Source organism: Simochromis diagramma, unplaced genomic scaffold, assembly GCF_900408965.1.
Source record: "Simochromis diagramma unplaced genomic scaffold, fSimDia1.1 OVJJ01000421.1, whole genome shotgun sequence".
Classification (NCBI taxonomy): domain Eukaryota; kingdom Metazoa; phylum Chordata; class Actinopteri; order Cichliformes; family Cichlidae; genus Simochromis; species Simochromis diagramma.
In genome coordinates this window covers 2,007,313-2,027,296 of record NW_024387250.1, presented here as the reverse complement: position 1 = coordinate 2,027,296, position 19,984 = coordinate 2,007,313, and the positions used below count along the sequence as shown (strand labels likewise).

The 19,984-nt window shown below is 38.8% G+C and overlaps 1 protein-coding gene across 1 annotated transcript; it reads right to left on the bottom strand.

Moving 5' to 3' along the window:
• Positions 1 to 376: 376 nt before the first annotated feature.
• On the bottom strand, positions 377 to 16,996 carry col9a1b (collagen, type IX, alpha 1b). The gene is made up of 35 exons (XM_040001714.1): positions 16,875 to 16,996; positions 16,142 to 16,538; positions 15,201 to 15,284; positions 14,601 to 14,621; positions 14,179 to 14,241; positions 14,046 to 14,081; positions 13,901 to 13,963; positions 12,908 to 12,961; positions 12,526 to 12,561; positions 12,334 to 12,357; positions 12,171 to 12,224; positions 11,184 to 11,237; positions 10,953 to 10,985; positions 10,815 to 10,871; positions 10,669 to 10,722; positions 9,081 to 9,134; positions 8,908 to 8,961; positions 7,420 to 7,473; positions 6,806 to 6,859; positions 6,630 to 6,683; positions 6,478 to 6,531; positions 6,309 to 6,362; positions 5,813 to 5,857; positions 5,641 to 5,694; positions 5,508 to 5,561; positions 5,353 to 5,406; positions 4,667 to 4,738; positions 4,460 to 4,495; positions 4,311 to 4,355; positions 4,165 to 4,197; positions 3,898 to 4,044; positions 2,113 to 2,167; positions 1,006 to 1,194; positions 802 to 879; positions 377 to 573 (listed from the first exon to the last, which is right to left on the bottom strand). The coding sequence occupies exons 1-35, from the start codon at positions 16,994 to 16,996 to the stop codon at positions 377 to 379; spliced, it is 2,589 nt and encodes an 862-aa protein (XP_039857648.1).
• Between the last annotated feature and the right edge of the window lie 2,988 nt (positions 16,997 to 19,984).

The following is a 19,984-nucleotide window of genomic DNA, read 5'->3' as shown; positions in this document are numbered from 1 at the left end:
CCACAAAAAGAAAATTCAGGCAGAGGTACAAGGAGAGTGGGATAAACAACCATTTCTGGTCATTTTTATATGTCGGAAATGGGAGCACAGTCCTGAATATATCAAAACAGCTCTCAGGTAGAAAAAAAACACACCAGAACAGGCTAGATTTTTGCAGCGCATAAAAAAATATATATATGTGTGTGTTTTTCCACGACTCAAAGAGGCTGGCTGCTTCTGATGGAGATGTGGCTGGCACAAAACATGCTCGTAAGACAAGAGGTTAGCGAATCAAAGGCACTGTGCCAGCTAGAGCTCCTGGGAAGAAACTGTGAAAAATGCTGTGTGCTCAGGGGAGATAATTCGACAGTCTTTCTGTTCTTTGCCAGAATGTCTCTTAGTTTCCTGCAGGTCCCTTCACATCCAAGGACTGCTGCGCAGCTCCTGCCTGAAGGTTGCAGGCTGATGGGTCACAGTAACCATTAGGACCGGCTGGACCCGGAGGCCCGGGCACACCGAGCTGTCCAGGAATGCCAGGAGGTCCCCTCTGCCCATCCTGACCGTCACGGCCATAGCCAGGCCTTCCCGGTTCCCCTGTGATGACAAAATATGCTTTACTTAATTGCTGACTTTAACAAACAGGTTAACATTTATCCTTAATGTAACAGCTACTCACATGATTTATTATAAAAGACTGTTGGTTGCTTTTCAATAGATTAGATTTAGCAATGTAGGCTTTATTATTTTATTTTTAGGTTGTTTAACTTTTGTAATGTGTAATTGTGCATGATGATAGTCATACAGACATAAAAATGTACTCACCAGGAAGTCCAGGTGGTCCAGGTTGACCTTTCGGTCCTCGAACAATGGGTCCTCTGGCCCCTCTGTCTCCCATGTCACCTGTAAGACGTATTATATATAATGATAATATAATTTATTTACAAAAAACAAAAAGAAAAAAAGAATTGTGCCGTTGTTTTGTTTAATGTCTAATTAAAAAGCAAATAAGGAGAGCGCATTCATCACCTTTGGGTCCTTTTGCTCCCAACTGTCCTGGTGGCCCTTTGAGTCCTGGAAGGCCTCTTGAGCCAGCATGCCCGGGGAAGCCGTTGTCTCCTGGAGGACCAGGAGGCCCCGGTGGGCCGGGTTTTCCAGGTAAACCAGCAATGCCAGACTCTGGCCTCCTTAAACTAGCAGCTAACTGAGCCAGCTGTTCTGTGGAAGCGCAACAGAAACATGATGAACCATTAGGTGAAAAACAGTCACTGAATGCTTCTCAACAGCTCTAGTTGATAGTTGTCAAGGGCACTTTCAAGGCATAACACTTGAGAATAAATCATTTGTCACCAGAAGGCTCATTTCTAAAAACTGATGTCACACTTAGGTCCGAAACAATTCTCGCGTGGCAGCTCTTAAACTTGAGCACTGGACACGATCGAGGTGAAAGTGTGGTCATGATATCCCTCAAGCCTTTCCTGCTTTTAACCTTTTTCCATAGGACACCAGTAAATTGAGCAGAAAGGAGATAATATTCTTTATTTCAAGCAATCAGTGACAGAAAATTTATGTTCATGGTGCAAAGGATCTAATATTAAACTCCCGTGGCTCCCTTCTGCACGGTATTTTGCACTTAAAATTCCAGTTTTCTGGCTCCTGATGAAAATTCATGCTGTAGCTGCTCGACTGCTCTTTTTTTTCCCTTTTTTTTTTTAAAGATTTCCTTCCCAGGCAGACTCTTTGCTTGGAGCAGAGGAGTGTAGGTCTGCTGGAGGTGAAATTAATTTTTCAGCACATCGGGTATAAAATAGTCATGAGGATAGGAGATGAGTTGTGAAGACGTAAGAGCAAAAGAATGAAGAGAACAGAGGTTGTGACTTCGGTGAAACATTTCTAAAACTCGGAGGAGGGATCTTTCATCCATCAAATAAACAAAGGCTGAAGCTTATTTCATGTTTTGGCTATGAGACCTTCGCTTTTTCAACTTCAGAGTATTCAGCAACCACCCGGATAAATGAGAAAATGCAGCCGTGGCTCTGTGTGTGGTTGTGTAATGAGGCATTCTGGGACGTATTAAAGTCATGAAATGAGGCACGGGGGAGTGATAAATGGGGTCAAAGGCCTATCTTTTCTTACCTTGCATGACTCGCATGCAAACTTGTTTGATGTGCTGATCACTTGGCTGTTTACCCTAGAAGGGAAGAAGGAAAAAGACGACTTAATAGATTTCATGACAGAGTTTAAGGCATTTAATGCAGAGACTCAACAGTGAAGCAGACCATCTTAAAATGAAACATTATTAAGTCCTCTTTATGTTGAGAAAACACTGCTGTTCTTAGGCTTATATAACAGGATTAACAAACACAAAGTGCACAGCGGTAGAGCAGAATACCAGGCTTACTTACTCCTCTCTTGAAAAGTTGACATTTGTGGAGATACAAGTGTTCCCCTTACAACCGCACAGGTGTTGAATTTGAATTTGGGATTTCACTGATCTTGATAAGGAAGCATTCCTTTTGCTCACCTCCCTGTAGAGGGATGCCAGAACACCGGCAAGCCGGGGGCAAGTGGGGATTCACTTCACGCAGACTGAAGTATCAGGTGGGTGCAGAAACTTCTAAGATATCACTGAAACAGTATTTCAGGAGCATCTTGAATTTTGGAGTTTGGTGTACTCACTGTTGCTATATGACACTCGTCTGTGTTATTATTTATTTTGCAGTATTATTAGTATATCAAAGCCATCAAAATAATAAAAGTGTGTATGGCTGTGATGAACCCTATATTAACTTAAAGCCTTACAATGTGTTTTTTTCATTAACCTGCTTATTATTATTCTGAGGAAAAAAATATGTGAGATTATATAATTACTTCCTAAATACATTTTAAAAAATAAATACATACCTACATGCATAAATTTATTTCTAAAAAATAAATGAATGGCATTATGACGCAGTGAGCTCAAAGAAACAACGCCCGCAGTTCAAATCTAGGCCCAGGTACGGTGGCGCTGGGAGGTCAAAAGTACTGCGACTTTAAAAAAAAAATCACAAAAACACAACAAAGTGTTTTTGGGAAACATTAACGTGACAGAACAGCTGCAGGCGTTACAAGCTAACAGTAAGCGGCTAATAGAAAGCATGTAGCTACAGTATTTAATGAATCATGTGACTAAAACACACAGTACCTGCATCTTTTTCTCCCTCTCCCCAAATGAATCTTCCGCTTCTTTTAAAGCGTCTCAGAGCGATCCTGCACATGCTTTGGTTTCTGTCAACTTCTGCATGTCACGTTATTGTCTCCTCAGAAACATGCCTGTTTTGTTTCATGAGCTTTTGCAGCGTTTTTCTACTCGCTGGTGTTTTGTGGGGGGTTTTTGTTTTGTTTTGGGGGTTTTTTTAGTTGCAGTGCATTTGACCTCTCAGGGCCACCATACATCTGTTGTATCCTATAGATTTATCATTTCACAGTCTTAAAGTTTTGTTCAAGTTCTATCTGAGTATTATATTGTTTTTTCATTCACTTATTAATTATACTTAGAATTCTTTGTGGCTTTTTTTTAAAGTAAAACACTAAATATACACTGAAATCATTGCATTATATGGATTGATTGTGTTTTTGCTTTCTAAAGCTGTGGAAAATGTGGCATGTTTGCATACTATGTAACACATAAGGCAAATCCTTGATTCATTTTAGAAACCACTTGAAGAAACAAATGACAGATAATGAAATTTTAGCTGGGTTCACATCACTTCTGCTGAAAACCATTTATATAAGACAAAATTGTTATTTTATGTAGTAACATTTATTTATTTATGTATTTACAATTTGACTATTTTATTTATTACATTTACAGTTAATTGTAAGCCTTAGGCCCGAGAGTTTGGTTCATGAGTGGTAACTACTTTCTCTTGGACCTACCGCAGGACCCTGTGTTCCTCTGACTCCAGGTGGGCCTCTGTTTCCCTGCATGCCCCGAGGTCCAGGTGTGCCAGGTGGTCCTTCAATGCCAGGCTGTCCTCGACTTCCCTCGGGACCTATTCTGCCAGCCTCACCGGGGTTCCCAACCTAAAAAGACAATAGCTTTTAGACTAGAAGCATTTTAAAACCTCAGCACATTGTCAGTCACTCGGCACAAAAGGAAAACGGAGATGCTATTAAGGTTAAAAACAACGAATTTCAACTCACTTCCCCTTTAGGGCCGGGTTCTCCCGAGTCACCCTGTGACAAAAATAACAAACACAAATGTTGGAAACATTACAGATGTGCTTTGGTAAGAGTGAACGTGTAAAATATGTCAGATTTATCCTGTTAGGGTTAGTGTAACCACTTACAACATCCCCCTTTTCTCCTGGATTTCCCTCATCACCTTGAACTCCCTGTGAAAAGAAAGGAAAAAGTTTTCAAATAATCTATGCAAAGAAACCCATTTGTTATTTAAATTCAGTATTTTCCTGTTAAGAGAGAATTAATTCATTCCTACTTGCTCTCCTTTGGGTCCTGGTTCTCCACGATCTCCCTGCAATTTATAAAAACAGATGAAGACGCCATGCAAAACTCAGAAGTACAAAATATTCCATTTGTATACTCTAGAGGGAGCCGATCAGCTGGTTGTTGTTGATTATTGAGTCCATTTTTACCTTTTTTAGCATTTTTTAAGCAAATTGTCTGAATTTTTTTATTTACTTACCCTTTCTCCTTTTATTCCAGGCAGACCAGGAGGACCTGGGAGACCAGGAAGACCAGGGTCACCTTTGGGTCCCTATAAAAAAAAAAAATGTACATCGGAGAAGTCGAAACATTTAAGCAAGGATAAAGAAACAAAATGTCCAGCACAGGCCCCCCTGACACCATGCTTAGAAGTAACTGTCGTAAAGCTTAGCATTGCTAGTCATTCTCTCCGGCGTGTTTGTGTGTGTGCCATTCTCCCTTTGATCACCGTCCGGCTTTCTGAGGAATGCCAGGAGAACAGAGAGCTCTTTCAGCCCGCTGCTTGGTCTCCCCTTACTGTGAAAATAGACCTTGTGTGAGATCCGGCCTCCATCTATTCTCTGAGACATTCCAGCTAAACAACAGCCAGGACTTTAGAGTCTGAAGTTTCCCTCTCTTTGGTTTCTTTCATTCAAAGTTTTTTTTAAAAATCTATAGATAATTAAGGAATGTAGTCTACCAGCTTTTCTACTGATTGCTGTTGTTGTTTGTTGGGGACACATTGGCTGCCAGGCCTTTTAAAGTGATGCATTTTCCCAAATAAGGTAAGAATGTAAGCTAAAATAAGCTAAAAAAAAAAAAAAAAAAAAAAAAGAATAAATGTTTTCCCAATCAAAATGATTCACTTAACAATTACAGTCTAATGAATTTTTCTTTATAACATACCCGGGGACCTGGCTTTCCAGCGGGACCTGCAGGACCTTGCTGTCCTCTATCTCCCTGTAGGTCAAAAAGAAGATGATAAGAAGGTGAAATGGAGTAAAGTTTAAATCTAAAGCACAAGCATAACAGAAATTCTTCTTGGGAAAAAAAACACTTACAGGCTCACCAATGGGCCCGACAGATCCCAGCTCTCCCTGTTCTCCACGCTCACCCTGCAGTAACACGATACAGTGTCATAACAGAGATGACACTAGCTATACTGATGTTTCCACAATCCCTGTTCATACTTACGAGTTTGCCAGCAGATCCTATTGCTCCAGAAAGGCCTGGGTTACCAGAATCTCCCTGTATAGAAACATCAAAGCTTATTTCAGATAGTAACAATTTAAGAGAAAAAATAATAAAAACCAATTAACAACTGAAAAATCTTTGTTTTTTTATATATATTGATCAGGAAAAACACCTTAGGGCCACTTGTGCCTTTTGGTCCAGGTACACCAGGCAAACCCTAAAAACAGAGGACATGCATTTATATACGACACTAGAAAAAGGAAAACTGCTTTCAATCAGAGGAGCAATGTACCCTTCTTAAAATGAACATCACCATAACGGTAAGAGAGGATACAAGCTGGATTAGTGGATATAATTACATTTTGACACAAATAAGAAGATAATAACTCGTAAGGCTTTTGCAATCATTCGAAATTTCAAGATGATTCTCATAAATTCCCTAAACTTGACACATCAAAACTCTGCTCTGGCAGTTGTGCCTGAGGATGACAGTAATCACTACCTGACAGCACTGTCCACTATATGCGCACTGTGTAATATTCATTATAAGATGCGACCCAACAGTTCTTTACTGAAATGTAAACCCAGAGAAAATATGTGAGCTTAGATAAACTGTACCCGTTGAAATGACTTAGTTGTGACAGTTTGAGTTCAGAGGTCATACTCACCGGAAGCCCTTGAAGTCCAACCTCTCCAGGGATGCCTGACTTCCCAACGCTTCCCTACAGGGAAACAGAGCAAAAAATTAATCTACTGAGAAAAATAGATGTTTACTTTCTATAATATTGCAAGTTATAACACAAGTTATAACTATTAAACAGCGTAATAATGCTAAACCTTTGCTCCAGGCATTCCAGGAATACCCTCACGACCATCCACACCTGGTAAGCCCTGATGAGAAAGGAGAGAAAGAACAATGCATGGTTTGCTCACAATGTGCACTATCTGATAATCACAGGATTATTTGTCATCACTGATACAACACTCACAGACTCGCCCTTGGGACCTGGAACGCCCGTGAGTCCTCTTGGTCCTTGAGTACCCTAAACAACAAAGCAACCCAACGGTCAATAGTTTCTAATGGCTGTAAACAAACAGTCTAGTTATTCTTATGTTTTATTTATGAAAATATTCATATCTGTGATGATAAAGTGCTGCTGCTTACTTGTTCGCCTTTAGGCCCGGGTTCACCCATAGCACCTCTTTGGCCTACATCCCCCTGAAATAAGTTGTCAGGTTATATTTACATGTCATCTTTAGTTCAAAGCAATCTTATTTATGTAGCTCCGTTTTACAACAAGTCTGCCAAAGGGACTTATATACAATATAGCAAGGTAAAGACCCCTCAATATTCAGGCAATCCACAATGAGCAATAAGAGAAAGAGGAGAGAGAAAAAAGGAACGTAGAGACCGAGGAGAACAAACAGGACAAAATGCAAACTATGAGAAAGAGTACACTAAAGGTAATGACATTCAGTATTTGCATATAAACAAATCAGGAGTGAAAACAGGAGGAGTGCAGAGGAAATGCTCAGAGTTTCATGGGAAGTCCTCCCAGCAGCCTGGGTCTATAGCAGCATAACTAATGAATTGTTCAGGGTCACCTGATCCAATGCTAGCTCTAAGCTTTAAGAGATTTAAGCATAATCATGAAAGGAGAGTGGATACTTGTCTCCCAAACCCAAGTTCAACTTAAGAGGAGCATGAACCCTCTGCCTCTCATTCTAGTTTTGGTAACTTTATGAACCACAAATGTATTTACATTGAAACAAACTTACAGCTGCCCCTGCAACACCCTGTGGACCTGGATCTCCATCAGGACCTCGAGGTCCCTGCCAGAGAACAAAATAGGTATTAATATCATTTAATTACAACACTTTACCAATTAAACATGATTGATCTTGATTCTTTTTTTAGTAAAGTCTTTTTACGATATTTTAAGTACAATAAAATACAGCACAGACTATTTAAAAAAAAAACAAGAAAACAATTTAAACACATGATCTTGAATTTTAAATCTAGCTAGTGTGTTTGGGAAATGTTGTGGCAGGTAAGTAAGTAAGTAAGTAAACTTTATTTATTAAGCGCTTATCACAGACAGGCAATCACAAAGCGCTGTACAGAAATATTAAAATATTAAAATAAACAATAAAATCAATAGACATTATATACAATGTAAAAGATCAAATGTAAATAATGTAAAAAAATATAAAATATGTAGATCAACAAAAGGCTGTTTTGAACAGAAGAGTTTTTAACTGTTTTTTAAAAGAATCCACAGAGTCAAGCAAACATAATTGTAGTGGTAAACTGTTCCACAGCCTTGGTGCAACAGACTGAAAGGCTCTGTCCACTTTTATCTTCAGGTCATGTTAACCCTGTGTTGGTTTTATAATGTGGCATATTATAAAGCCAACACAGTGTTTTTTAAATCAGTGACATGTCTGGACTGCAATCAGTTAAGCTAGCACCCGCAGTCTTTATCTGTGTAGCTATGCTACTGTAAGACATGGGAGTAGTTTGGTATTGTCTTGCTGAAATAAGCAAGACAATACTCATAAAATATGATAATATTGATAATAGTAACATATGATATCCTGAAATATAATTTGGCACTATTTGCGCCTTCACAGATGTGCAAGTTACCCATGTCCCATCAGTTGTACCGATGTCACACCATTAATACCATAAGCAATGCTGGCTTTTGAGCTAAGTGCTAATAACAAGCCACACGGTCCTTTTGCTCAGGAATATATTCCAACCACAGGATAGTTATTGATCATTTTGTTTCAAATTAACTGCAATTGAACAACATTTCTGGATCCTTTTTAGGCTATCTTTTCACTTTGCATTTATGGATGCAAGAAAAAAAAATTGTGTTTACTGCCAACTGTTTTCATAAGTGCTTGTGGGCGACTGCAGCATCTACACTATAGAATAATGTCTTTTTATTAATGCAGTGCCCTCAACAATATTATTCAAGACAAGACTCATTCAATTTATGGATCATGTTACTGTTCGTTTGCCAATCAAATAAGTTCATCTCTTTTTAATTGCTAAACTTTTTTCACTTTATTTGTGACTACTGGTCCATTTTTTTTAATGAACTCATGGTATCAAATTCAAAATGAACTCATATTTTCTCCAGAACTTATATTTTATCTTTTAAGAATATTTAATTTCAAAATTAGGGTTTATTTAAATGATTTACCAATTACTGTTTACATACATGGTGTCGTGGGCTTTAAAATGAAAGAAACATTTACCCTCTCTCCCTTTGGGCCCATCATTCCCATAGCTCCACGAATTCCCTGAGGTCCCTGGATCAACAAACAGGTTAAGCAGATGCCTGGTGAGCATATTAACAGAACACAGAACAGTAACAACCAAATTGTAGCTTGAAAGACTCTTAATTCACTGATTAAGCACTGTATCTCACCCTCGGTCCTTGGGCTCCAACCTCCCCTGGACTTCCCTGCTCTCCTTCCGCGCCCTCGATGAGTGAAAAAAGAAAGAAAATCATTTGAAAAGCAATATTTAGTTAATCAGATGAAATATTGGGCTGCAAATTTAACTACATTATAAGAGTGTGGGCATACTGTGAACCGTGATGGCACTGGCAACCTATCAGCGTGTTTCTTTTGCAGAAAAAAACAAATTGATGTTGCTCTTATCCACTGTGTGTTAATTAGAAAATAGGGGCAGCCATTCTGAAAAGTGTTTAATACCCACTTCTTAATGGATTGCAAGTGGGGAAACCAGACAAGCATTTAACCGGTCCCCAGCTTTGCAAATTACAAATAATATATCTGCTGCCTCTGTGGTACACCCAAGAAAGCATATCCATTAAGACAGATATTTATCAGGACCAGAGCGGAGCACATTTTCTCTTGTTAAAAAGGGCAATTTATTCTTTTAAATATGTGAATCAAAACCAGCAATTAAAATATGTAAACAATATATGGATGATAATGAAATGTTACATAACAAGCCAAAACTAATGCAGTCAAACAGGTCAGCCGCTGCTTTCATTATGAGAGAAATTAGTAGTGCTTGATCAACTACCATCTGATGTAAGATTCAGAATTCATATTCTTCTATTTGGACAATATTCTTGCTCTTCAAGAAGATAAAAGTTATCTAGACTGTTAAATCATTCAAAAAATGTCTTGATTTTCTGGTGATTGGATTTTTATTTTTTTTTTGAGTGAATGAAACAATAGTCTTCATGTTGGCTGAAGGTTGGAGTTGGGTCATATGTCATATGTAATATGCAATTTAGATTACCATTGTCTCCTTCGACTTCAAATGCAAATACACCCCATGCTTTTATATAAATAGCATTGCTTTCTACATCATGCCAGTTTCTTCCATATAAACGCAACATTTACTTATTCTCTACTTCAACATTACTTACAAATATCGTGAGATAATACTCTTAAAGCCCCGCACAGTGCCGTTCTGTTGTTAACTGTAAATATCTTTGCGTGTGAGAGTTGTGTGAATTGCAGGCAGGCAAAAGGCGCCTCAAATGAAACTTTCAGTGAAGGAGAAAATCACTCTCAGCGAAGGAGTGCAAGCTGACAGTAAATCATATCCTGGCATGGGGGTGATAAAGGGAGATAGCCCCAGACTCATTTCCATTTATATAGTGCGTGGACACATTACAGGGAGAAGCTAGATCTGCTTGAATGTCATTTCGAATAAATCATCGCCCGTGCATGACAAGGAGTCAGAGAAATTACACACAAGCTTGTATCACTTCCTCTTGAAATTGAGCAGCACAAATAATCCTTGTCTCAGTGGTGTCGGGAATCAATTTTTTAAAGTTTAAGTCACGCGCATTTTTTTCCCCGATGTGCAACGGTGTGACAGTTGCAGGGGGAAATTCGGTGTTTTTAGTGATTATTTACACAGTTATAGGAGTATAAATTCACTTTGTTTATGTGCCGAGTGTTTATATCAGTTCATATGGCTGGACATAGTCGTGGAGTAGATTTCAGTTTGCAAGCATTAACATATTTTACCTTGTGTCCTTGTTTCCCAGGTTCTCCTGCTTCACCCTTTGCGCCTTTGTGGCCCTAAAAACAAGGCAGATCTATTAAAAACAACAACAACACTATTTTGGGATACTAATGTGATTTCAGAGCAAACAAAAGTGACTTCTACTCACCTTCATGCCAGGAAGACCAGGATGTCCCGAGGTCCCAGGTGGACAGGAGTTGGGACACTAAGCAACACAATAAAAGTCAGAAAGTATTCCTAAAATCTAGTGTAAAAACAAAACAAGAAATACGGAAAGTAATTTTACCAGATCAGTGCTGCCAAGCACTCCAGAAGCACCCTGAAATGGAGTGAAAACTGCAGTTAACATTTTCATAATTCAACATCATCAGTGATTAGAGGAGCTTGTAAATACGCTAAAAGAAAGACAACAGTGTTTATTGATGGCAACTAACCAATTAAACCTAATGGCTTTAACATGTACATCTAGAAAGTTTGGAAATTTCATCAAATCCCAAATGAACCTTTAATCACTTACTCTGGGCCCTGCTGGTCCACGAGGTCCCTGTGGCCCTCTCACACCCATGGCCCCCTGTGATAAGAGGTGTAAACACATCAAGTCTACACAGGGAAGGTGTGCACATGGTGTATAATTGCTAACATGCAAGAGGATAAAAGTACAGCAAGGTATTTCTTGACGTTTAATCACATGCAAACCAACATTACCAGCTTGCAATTTGATTTTCAGAATAAAAGATGTGGATTATTATCTACAGAACACAACCAAACTATTAACAGGGATTTTTAAATCACTAGATTTTGACTCTGATTGTGTCAATTATATCGGTATATACAAAATAAACTGTAGCACAGCTGGGTCACAGGAATGTGGATTTTTTTCTTTTGGATATTTAATGTACTGTTTCATGTTTCATAGGACAAAATATATTTACTGTGATTAGAAATGTATATTATGATTTATTTTAAAAAGCCAAAAGTCCGTCTTTGATTGAAAAATATGATTTACATTTTTGGGGGTTGACTTTCTTTTTAGACAAAATAATTATTTGTAATAAAAAGAAAACTGAATTGATTAGATGATACTTTCAGGTTGGTAACAGTGTGTGTGGATGTGAATGCATTCTGCATGTGCACATATATATTTTGTCGCTTTATAGGGGTATTAACGCATCATACCTACAGGGTGTAGAGATGTACAATGCAACTTTTATATGTTTATGTATTTTTGGTGGTTTACGCATTTGCCTAATAAGCTAAAGACCCCTGGTGAGGTCCTGGAAGGATGCAAAAATCCTTTTGAGGATGTATCAGTAAGGGCTGCCAGATCAAACATATGGAGCTACCTGCTGTGGCTATTTCTTGTGAATAAGGAAATGGCTGTAACAGTAGTTTCTTCTTCTTTTATATTATCAGTTTGTAATCATGAAAGATACTCTCTTGTATCCTCCTCACTGTCTCAATAAAAAAAGAACGACAATGGTCCTTTTTCTCTGCCTCTACTCACAGGTGGTCCAGCTTTTCCCAATTCACCCGGAAGTCCTCCAGGTCCCGGTGGCCCCTGCTCACATTTCAGACCATTCAGTATTATTGACACATGTTGAATACAAAATAATTTAAACTTTTAGAATTACAGGAACTTGTATTTGTTGTGTAAACAAATTACTTACAAGGGGTCCATCTGGCCCAACACCCTGAGGAGACGTACAATATGATTCAATATGAGTGATGTACAGGGTTTGGTGAACATAGCAATGACTTAAACACTAAAATTTAGACAGCTTCTATATCATATGACTTCCAGGTGGCCTCGATTGGCTATTTCCTGTGACTGGTGGGGTTCAAGAGGAAATGTTACTTACAGCTGCTCCACGAGGTCCAGGTTTCCCAGGTTCCCCCTAAAAAACAAACATAAACTTCAGGATTAGGTATGAAATTCCATTTTCAGGTAAAACTGAGCTATTTGAGCCTGCAAACAGTTCAAATTAACATTCCTTCAGCTCATCACATGACTGAGCTGGGCCCACTCGGCCAAGCAATGTTTAGCCTAATGAGGAAAGATGTTGGGGCTTCGTGCCTCATGGGGATTACACAGAAGACTTGCAGGATTAAGTCTCATTTGTCATGAGGAATTGGTTTATGCACTGCGGCTCTTTCTGCCATGCCAAAAGACTGGACAGCAGCTTGGCACCATTTCACTGACAGTCTCTGAAGCAGGCAAGCAAAGGCTCATTAGTCACTCACTTTCTGTCCGGGGGGACCGTCAGGCCCAGGATCTCCAATGGGGCCTGTCAAACCCTGCAGAGAAGAGTCATCGAGTGAAATTAACACATCGTGGCAAATCTCAAAACAAATCAAGTGCCTGTTTTGCTCTTATATTTAAAAAAGACACTTTCAGAATTTAAATATGTTGCTTATGATGTCAAAAGGAAATGCCTTTCACCCCACCATCCCAGTCGATATTTCCAAATTGATCAGCTGATCCCCATATGTTACACCATCAAAATACTTGTGTGGGAGGAATTCTGCTCTATTCTGTCGGAAGTGGGAATAACTTGACTTTAACACCCCAGAATTTTAGTTCACGCTTCTCTGCTCCGTCCACAAAAGGGTTTTCAAATTATCGAGCACACAAGAAAATATAAGCGCCAGGTCAGAGGGCAAAACTTTAGGACTGCAACATTCCTCTGGCTCTTTTCAAACACGACACTGAAAGAAATCATTCCACACTGTTTTGAGAATTTTCAACAGGAGACACCAACAGTGGCCTGCCAAACAAAGCTCCTATTGTTTGTCACTTTGGGTGCAGTTTCTATATAGGCAGTGACTTTTTTTATCTTATATTTTGAATTAAGTAACTGATTTGGTCTGTTTAAACTTCTAAAGTGAAAGTGAATTCACCTAAAGACCAAAATGTAAGCATAATATGGGCTTTTGTGTTTTCCTAACCCACTGTTAAACTCTGAAAGGAACCTAAAACATGCAGGCCGTGATGCAAAGGAAACTGGGACTCGTTCATCCTGTCAAATAAATTCCTCAAATTTTTGCACACATGCACTAAGATCCCCTTCTACATCTAAAATTTCAGTGGTCACTCCAAAAGTCTAACGTGCAAACATGACCTATAATGTGGGAGGAACACACCTTGTGGTCCCACCCCCTTTGCAGATTTCAGGGTTTCTTGATAACTTTATAAAATAATGCTGATCCTAATAGTACAAAATATACTTCACTCACATCATTTCCAGGAATTCCAGGTAATCCTGCAGAGCCAGGTTTACCTGCATCTCCGCTGGGTCCCTAACAAAGGTTACAGATATTCAGTGAAAAAGACACACAATTGATACAATTACTTAAATCTCTCACTATATGTAATACTTACAGGAGGACCGTCTTCGCCATCGTCTCCCCTCTCTCCCTGAAACAAAAGAGATTTAATACTTTCGGGGGTCCAAACACTGAACTATTTGTCTGACAGATTATACTGACAATGGTGAAAAACTATAAGCACTTACAGCAATGCCGTCAATTCCTGGGACACCTGCAGGTCCAGGGGTGCCAGGGGGTCCTTGGTTATTCTATGTATAATGAAATTAATTGTAATGTAATAGGAAAATATCTGATTACGTTTCTGATAAATACCCAACAATTTTGTCCCTCTGACAAAAGCCAATATGAAAAGAGCAAGAACAGGTGCACTGCCATGTTATAGACAGGACTGTCTCTGAAATACTGAAACAGAATTTCGGCTTTAAATTATTCAGTAGCTGACAAAACACTGAAACAAAGAACCAATTTAAATGAAAGCTGAAAGTCTTGCATTTTCCACAACAGATTGATGCTCAAACAAATTAACTGAAGAAAGAAATCCCAGTCTAAGCATAATTGCAGGTAAATAATTTTTTTGTTTGACATGCATGCTTGCAGAAGAACTTACCAGCACTTCTGCCACATCTGTCTACAGACATAATAGAGAAAACAGGGAGAGAGAGAAACATAATGAGACTTACTTGAGAGGAGCAAATAAGGACAAGCTGCAAGAGCAGCACCAGAAATGGCCCTTTAATGCGCTGGGCCCCTGTCATGATCTCCCCTGTGCAGGAAAGGTAAAAGTTGTAGTCCTTTCTCTGGAGTTTGTTGGGTTGAAGGAGCCCCCTGTAAAATAACCCAACTGACTCCGGCTAGAGCTGTCTAGACGGCCAAAGGTCCCATAGCTTTCAGTGGCTCATGTATATTCATACAATGACCGGTTACAGGAAGTGATTGGAGGGTTTGCAGGGGAACACCACAGGGAGGGGCTACATTGCTGACACTACCAATAGGCAGGATCAGCGGTTTATTTAACCTCTGCTACGACCCAAAATGAATTTTATTCAACATTTAGTGTTTCCGTTTATCTTTATAGAAGAATGAAAAAATTAAATTAAATTAAAGACACAAAGAGATAATCGTGGTCAGCAACTTGTTCTGTGAAGCGCAAATCCTGGACGCTGTTTTGGCCCATTCCCCCCTCTTCATTACAACTGATCATTCTTACCGATGCCCCGGCTGGGAGGTCATAACATTCCTCCTTCCGGGCTCGAGTCACATCGCAGTGAATCAGCATTGACTGCAGTTCAACCTAGAGAAATAGAAAAAAAATACTGTTAATTAGCACAATACCGTGAAAGTACAGTACAGTCTGTGTCCCAAAGGTTAGGCCCTTTAATAATATATCGTCAGTTAGGATAAGACAAAAAAAATATTTAAAGAATAAAACCAAAAAACTAAAACTATCGAATAAGTTCATGCTTATGGATAGGGAGCATATCCGAACATAAACAATTAATAATAATAATAATAATAATAATAATAATAATAATAATAATAATAATCAGTAAAGTTTGGATGAGGAGACCACAGACTACCAAACAGGATGCTGGAAAACCTTGCTAACGGGCGCCCGGAAGGAAGAACTCCTGTGCATATAAATAAAAGACTGTTTGGGGGCGTTTTTGTTGTTGTTTTCATAGTAAAAGCTTTGGCGCTGCAATCACTTGAAAAATATTTAAGTTGTAATGTCACTATATTGAAGTTTATGGGAATAAACGCAAAAGATTTGTACATCAGAATGAAGACATGTGAAAAAGTGTAGGCCTGGGGTCACGTGGGTGGTCAATCAAAACAATTATGAATTCTACTTTTCTATTATAAATAATGAAAAGTCATTATGTATCAGGGAAGTGTGTCTTTTATGTACTTAACAATCTGCCATACTATATTTTGTGTAGCTTGAAGCATAGCCCACAGTAACAAGAAAGAAAGAAAGAAAAGGAAATGATCTGTAATGAAATAAGAAACATTATGAATCGAAATATATTAGGTCTAAGACCAATTATGGTGTTAAATCCTAAAGTACTGTTCCCTACAATATATGGGTCTGAAAGTGGGCGAATTCCATCAACTTTAGTACTAAATTTAGTCCTAAAAGAGACATACCGGAACTGCTACCACCGGGTTATCCTTGAGCTTTCCTATTAACGTGAAGCCATCAAGGCTGACTTCTAGTCTGGGTGGAATATCCTGAGAATCGATCAGGACACAGTCCACGAAAAGGGCCACAGAGTCCCTGCTGATTTCCAGGAACACTCTGTGCCACTGGTCATTGAAAAGAAACCCCAGGGGGCTGAAAACGACAGTCTGCCTCCCTCCGTTTAGCGCTGTGAAAGTAAACTCCAACGACTTGGATTCCCCGTTGAGCCTGACGGCCATCTGCTCGTCGCCGTTCACATCTTGCATTTGCCAGATATTCCAGTTTTGATTTACGGTGCTGCCACTCATGCGCAGCACTGCCACAAATGCAAACTCCTCCGGCAATCCAAGCGGATAGGCTGACCTGCAGCATAAAGGGTGCACAGTTATTAAACCCTCAGAATATTTTTTTCAATTAAAAATCAGCGGATCGATCAGAATGTATGAACTTTCTTGATTTTTTTAGACTGTTATTAATGACTCTGTTATAAAATGAAACCTATCGACATCTCTTGCAACACGAAAGTTTTATTCTGTGTGTGATTTGTGTGGAAGTTAAAGATGGGTCACAAAAGGAAAGGGGTGGAGCAGGTAATCGCGCCTTTGATGGTCAGGACCATGGACAGGGTAAACGGCATTAAACCAGATAAACCACTAGGTGTCGGTGTTCACTCACACATTTCAAAGCACAGCACCTCACCTTGTGTTGATTCTGAAGTTGAATGCTGGGCCTATTTGATAAGCAACATTCTGAGGAGATGGTCCAGCCACCTTTTTCACAGTGCCCCTTCTTGCCAACTCAGCAATGTGGAACTGTGACATGATATAAAATCCTGAAGGACACATAAGTGGTTAAATATACATCTTATACGGCTTACAATACAATAGTCCTTATTGTTTATGTGCTGTTTAAGTGTTCCTTTAATGTCTATTTACAGAGAAAATGTTGGGGTCATTCTCATTATACACTCTTTTTTTCTTTTCACAATAACATTACTTCATCTGTATTATATTTTGAGTCCACCTGGGAAATGATCCTCCCCAATGCTGATCTGAGGGCACATGGACTGCTGCTCCAAATGAATACCAACTTGAGATGAAAATCTCACAGCTGCAAGAAGGAAAGAGAAAGTAGTGAAAGGGTGTATGTGTGTTTTGTAGGAGGGAATAAAAGCTCAGTGTTTGGAAAGCAGCACCAGTGCCTTGAATAAATATTAGACTATCTCTGGCTGTTTGCCATATTCTCTTTAACACTTCAGTTCTAGATTTGCCTGTTTTTACACATCTGTGCAGAAAGTTTAAGGTTTTCCTCGAGCGTGAAGAGAATCTTTCCTTTCCTTTTTCTGTTTGCCAACATGAGTCTCAGCATTGCATAAAACACCTCACTCCCCCCAGATGTATAACTCTGGGTTGATGCTGTAGCGTTACACTTATATATATATTTGGCAATTTAATATACTTTGAGAATTCAGTGTACATTTGAATCTAAATTTATATGTACTTGCACAAAAATAACTCCTAACCAAGTGATGTTAGTACTTCTACACACACCCATATGCTGGATATATGTCATAAAATATAGATAAGAACAGGATGCGGTAAAGAGGGAAATGGCCTGTATTTATATAGCGCTTTACTAGTCCCTAAGGACCCCAAAGCGCTTTACATATCCAGTCATCCACCCATTCACACACTGGTGATGGCAAGCTACATTGTAGCCACAGCCACCCTGGGGCGCACTGGAGAGAGGAAGGAAAACAAATAGTGTAAACCTAATGGGAAAGAAGGTCGTGAAATAAGTGCCTAAGTCAATACATGTCGATTTATTGATTTACTGATACTTATAAAAATAAATGCGGGTGCCCAAGTCTTTTGGCTATAGAAAAGAGCGCTATAAACTCAGACCACACTGTTTAGAGTAACAAAAATGTGACAATTATTTAACATGTTAAGAAGATCATGCATCTCAAAGAAACAGTTTCAGCAAAGAAGAACAGCTGCCACAAGCACAAACTAATGATTAATATGTGTAGTATGCTGCGGTTGACAGATACCGAACATGACTCATATTTGAGGCGATGCACTGCTGTGGTAATCTTGTTACTTTGTTCCTGTTTTTTTTTTTTTTAATGAAATGCCAGCTTCATGTGTCATTGATTTGTCAGCAATTGCACCATACAGCTCAGAAGATTACTTACTCTGGGAATGAAGTCCAGTGCAGAGGCACAGTGGGATCACATAGCAGCAGCACAATGAATAGAGCAGGATATTTCTGGAAGTTAATCAGAAGAAATCCTTGGTTCAGGTTTCTGACAGCACAGCCAGACACAACTCGTATTATTCTTGCTGTTGTAATTAAGTAAAAGGTTTACCTTTCGATTCCACCCATTTAAAAAAATTACCTGCTGCAGGATTTATTTTCTGATTTTCTTCCAGTAGTGAGCAAAAAAAAAACAAAAAAACGCTGAAGTGTTGCTTGGTCAGCAGAAGTAAATAGCTTCGGGTCTCAGTGAGAGGTCTCTTATAAGCTTGGCTTTTGTTATTTATTTGCAGGAGTGAGTCAACAGTCTCTGCAGTGTCAACTTCACCGTTCTCTTGCACCCACCTTGGATTTTATTTTAGGCCTTTAATGTTACTTCAGGCATATATAACCTCAGTATTGTACCCCATTTGTAATTCTGTGAGCATCATTGTGTATGCTAAATAAAATGTAGTTGACTATGAAAAAGATCATGTTACCCTGTGGTGACATAATTTCCCCTGAACTTTTGGGACTGCATTCTTTGTGATCGCTGTGGCTGCATGGTATTCAGATGACATTGTTTCCAGTACAGTCCAAACTGAAAATCAAGAGACTCTGACCAGGGAAGTATTCAAGCTGTGTTTGTTCTTAGAAGAAGGCAATAAAGTGCAGGACTTGCATTTTTCACAGTAGTCATAACACCCAGAGCCTAAGAAATGTCTTGTGTGGATTTCTAAGAAACTGGACCTTTTTTTTTTTCCAAGATTACCAGTGATTATGAATAAGAAATGAAACTGTTGATTGTGAATTTGTGTTTCTCCCCCACATTTCCTCCTTCTGTTGTGTCATTAAAAAAAAACTTCTTGAAGTGATATATATTAAGTGAACTCTACACTGATGAGTTAAATTAGATCTGGGCTTGGTGATCAGACCACAGCAGTGATGTGATCTTTTTGGAAGGTAAGAGTCCGAGTTTCTTCTTCTCAGAGTCCATGCTTCTCAGAGTCCATGCTTTCTGAGAAGAAGAGATAAATAAATTAAACAAATGCATACATAAATCATGTCAGAGACGTTTAGACTCAACCTTATCTGGACTTTTTATTGAATCTAAGGAACAAAAAATCTTCTTTGACATCGAACTAGTGCTTCCACTTAATAATACCACCTGTACCTACAGAGTCCAGCCATGTTTGGTATTCTTGCAGACACAGACTATATGCATATCTTTTTAATCAGACTGGCATTTGGTGTTTCAAGGGATTTTATATATGAATTATTTCCTTTACCTCTGTATTATATGTAAGTCTGTGTGTGGGGTTGTTTATGTATGTATGTATTTCGGATGGTTTGTTTAAATTTCTTTTTGTACATGTAACTGACCACATTTCCTAAAATGCTTTTATGTCTGCACCTCTATTTGTGACATTGGCTATCAAAACTAAAATGAATTAAATGAAAGTAAATTAAACTGAGTAAGTGAATTGGATATGGTCACAAGAACAATGAACAGGCTGGATTATGACTTAAAAAAGTGACAGTGTTATGCAAAAGTTTTACAACATAAATAA

What these genes read in the sequence shown, in the direction of transcription:
- col9a1b (XM_040001714.1), bottom strand. Translation starts at nt 16,996, where the DNA reads ATGTCACAGTTCCACATTGCTGAGTTGGCAAGAAGGGGCACTGTGAAA. An exon ending in TTGGGCCAGATGGACCCCTT is followed by an intron (nt 12,225 to 12,333) that starts GTAAGTAATTTG and finishes AAATGTGAGCAG; the next exon opens with GGGCCACCGGGACCTGGAGG. An exon ending in TGGACCACCTGGACTTCCTG is followed by an intron (nt 574 to 801) that starts GTGAGTACATTT and finishes TTGTCATCACAG; the next exon opens with GGGAACCGGGAAGGCCTGGC.